The 10,484-nt window shown below is 39.9% G+C and overlaps 1 protein-coding gene across 1 annotated transcript; it reads right to left on the reverse strand.

The window, feature by feature from the left end:
- Positions 1–1,351: 1,351 nt before the first annotated feature.
- On the reverse strand, positions 1,352–3,408 carry LOC110873255 (mitogen-activated protein kinase kinase kinase 18). The gene has a single exon (XM_022122188.2). It carries the CDS (start codon positions 2,786–2,788, stop codon positions 1,352–1,354), a length of 1,437 nt encoding a protein of 478 aa, XP_021977880.1. The 5' UTR covers positions 2,789–3,408.
- Between the last annotated feature and the right edge of the window lie 7,076 nt (positions 3,409–10,484).

A 10,484-nucleotide genomic window follows, 5' to 3' on the forward strand; every position in this document is an offset into this window, starting at 1 on the left:
TACTTGAGTTAAATGTATCAGTTAAGTTGTCGGTTCAGTTGTATTGTGATAACAATGCTGCTTTGTCCATAGCAGTTAATCCGGTATTTCATGATCGCACTAAACATTTTGAAATTGATTTGTTTTTCTTGAGAGAATTAATTTCAAAAGGTATTATAAGTGTTGGAGGAGTTCAGTCAGCCGATCAGCTAGCGGACTTGTTGACAAAAGGACTTCTAGTTGGACAGCATATTGAATTGTGTTCAAAAATGCATCTGGTTGATTTTTTTGGATATTAAATTGAGGCGGGGTGTAAAAAATACAAAAGGTAATATCTTTTTTATCTTTGCAATTTAATATCTCTCTTAGTTTATGGCTGCTATAATCGTTCTGTTATATTTTTTTGTAACATGTGCTGTTGGGCCGAGTATTGTTCCTGTCATATGAGAAGCTGGGCTTGTTGGTGAGTAGATTGGCTGGGCCTGTTGATGGACTTATAAAGCAGTTGCATAACTCGTTCCAGGAGATAGATAACAACACATTCAGATATTTTTGGCCATTCATTCAAGTCCGTTCTTTCATCGAGGGTCTTCCTTTTTCCTTTCCTCTCTCTTCAAGGCGATCTAGGGTTCTGTAAAAGCTTTGATTTCTCTTTGAATCAAATTTTATAGTATTTCCTGTTGTAGTTCGTAAGAGATTATCGGTTCGATCATCTCTGTGTGTCAAGAGTTGTATTTGGTGGATTGTGTCTCTTGTGTTCTTGGATCAACAGTTTTGTATCAAAATTTCTTGAATATTTTGTTGATTGTTTGTGGTACCAGTCATTTTGACATAAACGACTTTAAGTTTTGTCATCCCACCTATGTGGGACAAGATGACAAATCTCAATCCATTTTTCTCATCTTTGTTTTTCCAAACAAACAACTTCAAGCTTCGATATCTCATTCATCTTAGCTCTATTTGGACATAGTTTGAACACAAACCATAAATAATTATTTATACAACACATATATAAATATTATTGATGTCCAAAATATTTAGTGAAAAACTCATTTTCACTAAAATTTCCAACATTTTTAACGGCAAATTTAGATCACTAGAGTATACTATGTCACTAGCAGCAGAACCACCCGATCATATCCATATCCAGTATGCATGATTCCAACATTTTTAACGGCAAATTCAGAAGAAAACCCAATAAATATAAGAAAAACCCATGTTATAGAAATTGAACCAAAAATTTATTAGTCATAAAATTTTATCCTACCATAAAATGTCACTAGAATATATACCAATGGGCAAACACAATACAAATTATATGATGATCCAAAAACTACACATTTACATACATAATTTCCATGAGTGTGCCAAATCACCACCCACCCACCCACGTCTCAAAAGGGCAGATGCCAATATGCCATTGCCATATGACATCATACACAATTTTATAAACTTTGTTTTCATTCATAAAAATATTCCACGTGTCAATTAACAAACCATGAACAACAACACTTGGCGTTGAAGTTAACCATTGCGTGTACTGAATATGTTGGATAAAATTCAAATTAAACACAACAATTATATCACACATTTTTTGTAACCAAACATACATATAACAACACCTGTATATATCTACACTATCCATTGTACCCCATGCTTCACTTGTTGTACTTTCACTAAAATCCCATTTTACCCCTCCACTCCCAGTCACACTTTCTTCATCATCAACGGAATCAGAATATTCCCACGTAGTAGTAGTAGTAGCCGTCACGTGCCTCACCACCTCCCACCCTTCCGTTTCCCAAATTACCCCTGAAGTTGAAGCTAATTTACCAATCCTCTGTTTCGCGTTGTTCATGCTGAATTGACACGTGTCAACGGTTGATTCGTAAGTTGAACTTGAACTTGAACCTGAACTTGAACTTGAATTTGAATCAGACCAATCAAATATGCATCTTGGAGACAATTTACAAGTGTTGATCGTGATCTGCGGTGAGGATGGTGGGGAACAGGATAACAGAAATGGGTGCTGTAGCAGCTGATCACAGCTCCATCTTTCACTCGGTTCACGTTTCAAACACTTGTTTAAAAAATCACGTAGATCGTGCGGTACCGGAGTTGTTGTTTTCAACTCCGGTACCGCGCCGGAGTATCCGATTAACCGGAGAGTGTCGACTCCCCGGTCTTGCCAGGCTGGCTTTCCGGTGATCATTTCGATCACTGTACACCCTAACGACCATACATCGGACTCTGGTCCGATGTACTCGCCTCGGATGACCTCAGGCGCCATCCATAACGGACTGCCACGTGTGTTACACGTGATATTCCTTACATCAATCGCGGAACCGAAGTCGGCAAGCTTGGCGGTTCCGGCGGTGTTTCCGAGCAATATATTCGCGCCTTTTACGTCGCAGTGGACGATGTTTCGGGCGTGAATGTAGCTCAACGCGGACGTGATGCACCACGTGTAATCCCGAACATCATTCGTGCTGATAACGTGTTGTTTTGCCACGTCAGCAAGAGTGCCATTGGGCATGTACTCCATGTGTAGGTTCCGGTACACGGATAACCCCTCACGCGTAACGTCGTCTCCGAGATATTTAACGATGTGTGGCGAGGATAGCGATTTCAATATGCGAATCTCGCTCTCGAGATACCGGAGAAACTCGTTAGATTTTTTCTCGACGGATTTGACCGCGAGTGTTTGACCGGATTGGTCAACGGCGAGACTCACCGCTCCAAATGATCCTTTACCGATGTTGTTCAGACGGTACCAGCTGGACTCACAAGATGTGGTATAATTGTTCATTTGTGTTGAGTTTGTTATTTGTTGTATAGATGTGGGTTGGGGGTTATATACTTATATATATATGTGTGTGTGTGATGAATGGCAATTGACAAGTGGAAGGTGAATAAGGATGCATGAATATAATGACGTATAACGGCTAATGATATAGATATAGATACAAGGTTTGATCCTAATCCAGTGCATGTGGAATGAAGGAAGGTTACTTGGCAAAGTTGGGTTAGTGTACAAAACATGAGGACTGCTACTTCTTTAATTATTATTTACCACTTTCCTTACACTTATCTACTTTCTAATACAACGAATCTTTAGTAAACTGAAATTGAATAACCGTTGCAATCATTCTATAATAATTTTTCTTAAATGATTGTTTTTTTAACCGCCAAGGAATCCTTCAAACGGGCTATTAGCGAAATTCACAACATCGAGATACACTCGTCTTTGAACTGGGGAAAACCCTCACCTAGGGCAGAAGCCCATGAACACTCGCCCAAAGGCACGACAGTGCGGTGAGATAAAATCCATTCAGTTCAAGGATCAAATTAGCGATCGCCGCCTACTCGCCTAGTCTTCCATCATCACCAGGTACCGCTAAAAACTAACGAGAAGAAGCAGGAATTGAACTTGGGTCTCTTGGAAACCCAAGTCTCTCCCTTAAATGATTGTAACTTGAAGAATATTATATTCTTCAATATTCTTCAAGTTACAATTATTTAAGGGAGAGACTTGGGTTTTCAAGAGACCCAATTTCAATGTGTAACATACATAAAAAGTTTAAAATGCTTTCATTGTTTTAAACTAGTGGGATTACCCGCGCTTCGCAGCGGGTTTTGATCAGTATCAGTTCGGTCAGATACAGTACCAACACTCAAAATAGCAACCGAAAAAGATATGCACAAGAAGATATTGATACTTGTTTACATCGATAGAAAACCATAAAAACGAATGCCAATATCGGTATCGATGTTTTTCAGCTGGTAACAATTCGATTCATCAAGCTAAAGTTATCATACTGGCAATTGTTACCACTACGGTATAAAAATACTCTATTGCGAACACAACTCTATTTTTGACAAACTTTATACCGCCAAAGAAAACTATAAAAATAAATATGGTACCAGTACCGATGTAGTTCAGATGGTATCGGCACAATTTCTTACGATAAAGAAACAAAATCGGCTATATTTGACTCGTTCAAATATATATAAACGAAAAACAAAATATATTAAAAGTAATTATAATAATACAATATTATAATAATAATAATAATACTACAGTAATAGAAATTTTAAATTTTAAAGAAAAAAATAACAAAAATTATTATTAAAAGTAAAAGTAAAAAAAAAAACAATAACAATAAAAATTTATTGTTAATTAAGTTTGCTTGATACAAAAGTTAAATTAAATATATATTTTTAGATGTATAATTAGATGTTACTGTTTATCCTCTTTGAAAATGTAAGGATGTATAATGCTTTTCCCTAGTTTCCAATCTAACATGTAGCTTTCTACGGCTTTAGGCTGTAGTCTGTAGACCGATTTAGTCTAGACATCTAAAACATATATATTAGATGATTAGCTCTATGGGCGGCTCTATGAAGCAACCAGGGGTGTACCCCTCAATTTTGTCGATGAAGTGTAAAATTAGTGTATAATTTTTTTTTTCTTTTATGTTGAGCAAATATTACCATAACTCGAGGTTCATGAATTTTTTTTTTGGACACCCCTGAATGTTTCTTCTAGTTCCGAGCTCTATGCACGTTAACGAGAGGTGACTAGAAACCTATCCAATTGGCAGGAAATATGAAAAAAGGTTTATATTTCTTGATTGATCAACCAATACAATTGGCCAAAGATATAAAGGGGGGGCCGATGACATAGAAAAGGAAAACAATATCAATGCCATGATTGTAGGCAATAAAATAAAGACAATAAACAATAAAATACTTTCCCACAATATTCCCCCTCAAGTTGGAGCGTGAAGATTTCGAACGCCCAACTTGACAAGTAAACTCTGCAACTGTTTCGATCCGAGAGCTTTGGTGAACAAATCTGCTACTTGAAGTTTAGTGTTGACATGAAACGGCTCCACCTCTTTTGACTCTACTCGTTCACGAACGAAATAACAATCCATTTCAACATGTTTAGTTCGTTCATGGAAGACGGGATTGTTGGCAATGTGTTTGACTGCAAGATTGTCACAGAAAATTGCGGTCGGCTTTACTTGGGTAGTGTCAAGATCCTTAAGGAGCCATCTCACCCAAAGAACTTCACTGACGGTGGTAGCCATGGCCCTATACTCTGCCTCGGCAGACGATCGGGACACAACGGATTGCTTTTTGGACTTCCAGGAAACGGGAGCACCTCCAAGAAGAAGAAGGTATCCGGTTCTTGATCGTCTAGTAATGGGACAACCTAGCCAATCTGAATCAGTGTATGCGATCAAGTCGTTTCCCCCTTTCTTTGGTAAAAGAATGCCCTGACCGGCCGTGGCCTTCAGGTACCGAACCACTCTAGTAGCAGCATCGAGATGGCTCTGTCTAGGGTCTGACACGAATTGGCTCAAAATGCTAACCGAATGGGCAATGTCGGGGCGAGTTGCCTGAAGATAAAGTAGTCTTCCAACAAGACGCCGATAATGACTTGCATCAACTCGGTCTTCTTCCTTTCCATTTTGCAACTTTAAATTCTGTTCCATGGGCAGGGGGCTAGGCCGACAACCGAGCATCCCGGCATCTTCAAGAATGTCAAGGGTGTATTTTCTTTGGCTAAGAACCATCCCTTCTTCCGTTCGAGCAACCTCGATACCCAAGAAATACTTGAGGCTTCCAAGATCTTTTATACTGAAATGTTCATTCAAAAATCGCTTTGTTTCATTTATTTTTGTGGCATCATTTCCAACCAAAATGACATCATCGACGTATATCAAAACGGCAATATACGTTCCTCCATTTCTAAAAACGAACAAGGAGTGATCTGCCTTAGACTGTCTAAACCCCTTTTCTAGAAGAACCGAAGTGAATTTATGATACCAGTTTCTTGAGGCTTGTTTGAGACCGTACAACGACTTTCTCAACCGACACACTTTATTTCCCTTTTCCTTTTCAAAACCTTGTGGTATCTTCATGTAGACTTCTTCTTCCAAATCTCCATGAAGAAAGGCATTGTTCACATCCAACTGGTGAACTAACCAATTTCTTTTAACCGCAACCGCCAAAATGGTTCGAATCGTAACCAACTTTGCAACAGGGGCAAAGGTGTCATGGAAATCGATCCCCTCCATCTGAGTAAAACTTTTGGCAACTAAGCGAGCTTTGTATCTTTCAATGTCTCCATTCGGCTTGTACTTCACTTTGTATACCCACTTGGAGTCAATCGCTTTCTTTCCCTTGGGTAAGTCTTCAAGTGTCCATGTACCGTTCATTTCAAGTGCCTCTATCTCACGCTTCATGGCCTTTCTCCAGTTTTCGTTCTGTACAGCTTGGTGGAAATTTTTAGGCTCATCGGTTTGGTCGATGGCCAATAGGAAGGCTTTGTGAGAGTTAGAAAAATTATTATAACACACATAGTGAGACATAGGATGTACCGTAGAGGAGCGTTGGTCGGTGGCGGATGGTGCATGGTCGAGGGATGGTGGTAGTGTAACATCGTACCCATCTAGACGTTTGGATCTCGCTCTTTCTCTTCTTTCTCTAGCTGCCGGTTCGGGACCCAATGGTTCGGAATTATTTGTTTGAGGGTGAGACTCCGGGTTGACCGGAAGAGGCTCCGGATCAACTGGTTCGGCAGAAACGGGCTCAACGGGTTGACCGGAAGATGCAGGTGAACGACCTTCTAAACGACAACAACTACTTAGATTGGTTCCAAGAGATGGAGAATTTCTTGTTTGCCAAAAACAAGATTGGGTTCGTTGACGGTACCGTAAAGAAGCCCGAAAAGAACGACATCAACCATATGGCATGGCTGCGGTGTGACGCTATGATTAAGGGGTGGCTCACCACGGCTATGGAGAAAGAGATACGGGTCAGCGTGAAATACGCAACCACTGCTGAAGAAATCTAGAAAGACTTACGTGAACGGTTTGGAAAGGAAAGTGCACCGAGGGCTTATGAGTTGAAACAACTCTTAAGCATGACAAAGCAGGATGGGTCTTCGGTTTCGGCTTACTATACACGACTGAGGGTTATATGGGACGAGATTGGATCGGTGTTTCCCGTAGCAAGATGCTCGTGTGGTGAATGCAAGTGTGGAGTCGGCAAAACCGCAGGCGAACAGAGAGATAAAGAGAAGTTGTATGAATTCCTCCTTGGCCTTGATAATGATTATTCCACCATCAGAACCCAGATTCTCGCTATGAAGCCGGTCCCGTCATTAGGTGAAGCCTATCGACTGGCTTCGGAAGATGAGCAGCAGAGAGCGGTTTCGGGTGGAAGAAAAATTGGCCCAGATAATGCCTCAGCATTCCATGCTTATACCAAGCGAGAAGGAGGAAGTAATGGCTCAGGAAAGAACATGTCAAAGGGTTCTAAGGGAGGAAAGGTTGAAAAGGAGGGCCATTGTGACTACTGCAACAAAGACGGGCATAAACGTGACGGGTGTTTCAAGCTTATCGGGTACCCGGATTGGTGGCCCGGGAAAGGTAAAACCGAGAAAGCGAATCCAAAGGCCGCTTGTGTCGAGGAGAGTCCTTTGCCAGGGCTTAACACCGAGCAATACCAACAATTCTTGAACATGTTTGGAAATAAGGAACCGACCGAAAACACATTGACAGAAAACTTTGCAGGTAATGTTAAACGCAAAGGTAAGTGGATCGTTGATTCGGGTGCTACGACCCATATAACACACAGGAAGGAGTGGCTTGATAATCAAGTAACGACATCAAACGAAATGCAAGTCTCTATCCCGAATGGTTCCCTTATTCCGGTAGAGGGGAAGGGGGCTTGCACCCTTCCAAATGGCTTAAAAATTAACAATGTTTTGCATGTTCCCAAATTTACATGCAACCTGTTGTCCGTTAGTCGATTATCGAATGACTTACAATGTGCTGTAACCTTCTTTCCTACCTTTTGTGTCATGCAGGATTTGACCACGAGGAAGTTGATTGGAGCGGGTGAGTGCAAGGATGGTCTCTATGAGGTGGACATGGTGCGTAATGAAAGGAAGGCGATGATGGTGACTCTGGATGTTTGGTACCAACGTTTGGCTCATGCTTCACGGGAAAAGCTCTCGCATTTTGATTTTATAGATTTTTCTTCAAAAACTAGTATGTTCTTTTGTGACTCTTGTGTTAAAGCCAAGCATAAAAGGTTACCATTTCCTATTAGTTCCATTAAAACGAAGGATTGTTTTGAGCTTGTGCATTGTGACATCTGGGGTAAATATAGAACGCCTTCACTTACTCAGGCGAGATATTTTCTCACGATTGTTGATGATTACAGTAGAGCGGTTTGGGTTTTCTTATTAAAACACAAAAGTGAGGTGAGTGACTGTCTCATTTACTTTCACCAATATGCCAAGACCCAATTTTCGAAACCAATAAAACGCATTCGATGTGATAATGGTGGGGAATTCACCTCCAACCGTATGGCAAAGTTTTATGCAGAATCCGGTATTCTACTCGAAACCACTTGTCCACATACACCTCAACAAAATGGTGTTGTGGAGAGGAAGCACCGGCATCTCCTTGAAACGGCCCGGTCTCTTCGGTTTGAGGCTAACCTACCAAAGAAATTTTGGGGGGAATGCATCCTTACTGCAGCTCATGTGATTAACCGACTCCCATCTAAACTCATAGAAAACAAAACACCTTATGAAATTATCCACCAAGAAAAACCGAACTTCAATTTGTTAAGGGTTTTCGGATGCCTCGCATATTATAGAAACACCGATACAAACGGAGATAAGCTTGAGGAAAGGGGGAAGGCAGGGGTATTTCTCGGCTATCCAAGTGGAACAAAAGGATATAAAGTCTTTGATGTGCAGAAAAATAAGATGATCATCTCAAGGGATGTAAAGTTTATCGAAAACATTTTTCCATACAAGAACCGTGAATCTCAATCCATAGGCAAAGATGATGGTGTTTTTTGTTTTCCCCCATGGTATTATGGGGATGACAATGAAGTTTTAAAGGAAAAGAGAGAGTCCGCTGCTGAAAGTATTGATGTTGAGGAAAACGAAACCGAGCGGGATCACGTGGAGGCCAATACTAATGGTGACAATGAGTCCACCGAGTTTGAAAACTCAGAGCTCATTATGAGGATCATGTTCCTGCTCCTGCATCTGTCTCGGAGTGTCCGAAGGATGTAGATAGAAGGGTGAACCGTGGTCGGTGGTTTGATCTTGTTTCTGGTTCTTGGCTGCAGATGTATCATCTTCTCCAGCCATGTTTGATTTGAGAGGGGTTGGTTAGGATTCAAGATATTGGCCGAGCAAATCGCTGCTCTGATACCATACGAAAAAAGGTTTATATTTCTTGATTGATCAACCAATACAATTGGCCAAAGATATAAAAGGGGGGCCGATGACATAGAAAAGGAAAACAATATCAATGCCATGATTGTAGGCAATAAAATAAAGACAATAAACAATAAAATACTTTCCCACAATAGGAAACCCTAAACACTAAATCATGGATGCTCAATTTTGGAATCTTGGTCTACAGTTTTATGCTTTTCACACCAACTTTTTGTTGATATTATATGATCGTGTTCATTGTATGGCATTTGTCAACACTTGCCGATGTCTTCAGCTTCAGCGAGGTCCTACTCAAACGGTGTGCGACAAAACAAAATGGACATACAACTCCGCTCCTTATACACTTATGATACATATTCATGCTTGTTAATCCTTTATATATGTGTACTGCGTTGTTTGTCGAAGTGTCTATGAGCATTCGATCTTGTGTGTCTTCTAGCGGATTCTTTCATTATGTTTGATCGTGGAGATGAGATATGACACCATAACACCATTGAGACGACTTCTGAAACATTATAATCTCCCTTTTTGAAGTGTTGTAACATCAAAAAGGTAGCCATTATAATACCCATAACGTGACATATCCCAAGTGTTATATTGTGTTACAAGCAAGGCAAAATTGATTTTAATGTAGTTCCACATAAAGTATTTTAATTATTTTTTGATCATTTTACACAACCAACTATTTCTTATATTGGTAAGTAGAAATTTATTTCTATTTCTACTTAAAGTTTTCCCTATGTTATATTTTTGTTGTGTTTGACAGTGACGGATCTAGCTTAAAAATTCAGAGGCATCTTAAAAGTTTTTTTTGGGATCAAGGGAATCCTTTATATAACGGAAACGCAATTAAGAGGTAATTTTACACTACGGAGTTATGGTTGAGAGGTAGCCTGTGCTACCCCTGCTTGTAACACATGGTTGAGGGTTAGCCCGTGCTACCTCTGGTGTTTGATATTGTTTAGATTTGTGATTGTAGTTTGTAAAACTCATTGTTTGTTACGTGTTTTGTTAAACAAAAAAAAAAACTACACATTTCTAACACAAGAACACAACAGAGAGCCGGCCCTTAAGGAGGGCGGGGAGGACAACCGAACAGGGCCCGTAATTTTTAAAAAAAAATCCGATATTATATATGTAAAAAAAATTTTTTAATAGGGTATAACCAAAAAAATATTAACATAGGCCCACTTAAAAAAAAATCATATTGTTTAAACTATTTAGC

This window comes from Helianthus annuus, chromosome 8 (genome assembly GCF_002127325.2).
Source record: "Helianthus annuus cultivar XRQ/B chromosome 8, HanXRQr2.0-SUNRISE, whole genome shotgun sequence".
Lineage (NCBI taxonomy): Eukaryota > Viridiplantae > Streptophyta > Magnoliopsida > Asterales > Asteraceae > Helianthus > Helianthus annuus.

Bases quoted from the DNA above. Each gene is read 5' to 3' on its own strand.
- LOC110873255 (XM_022122188.2), bottom strand. From the start codon at position 2,788: ATGAACAATTATACCACATCTTGTGAGTCCAGCTGGTACCGTCTGAAC.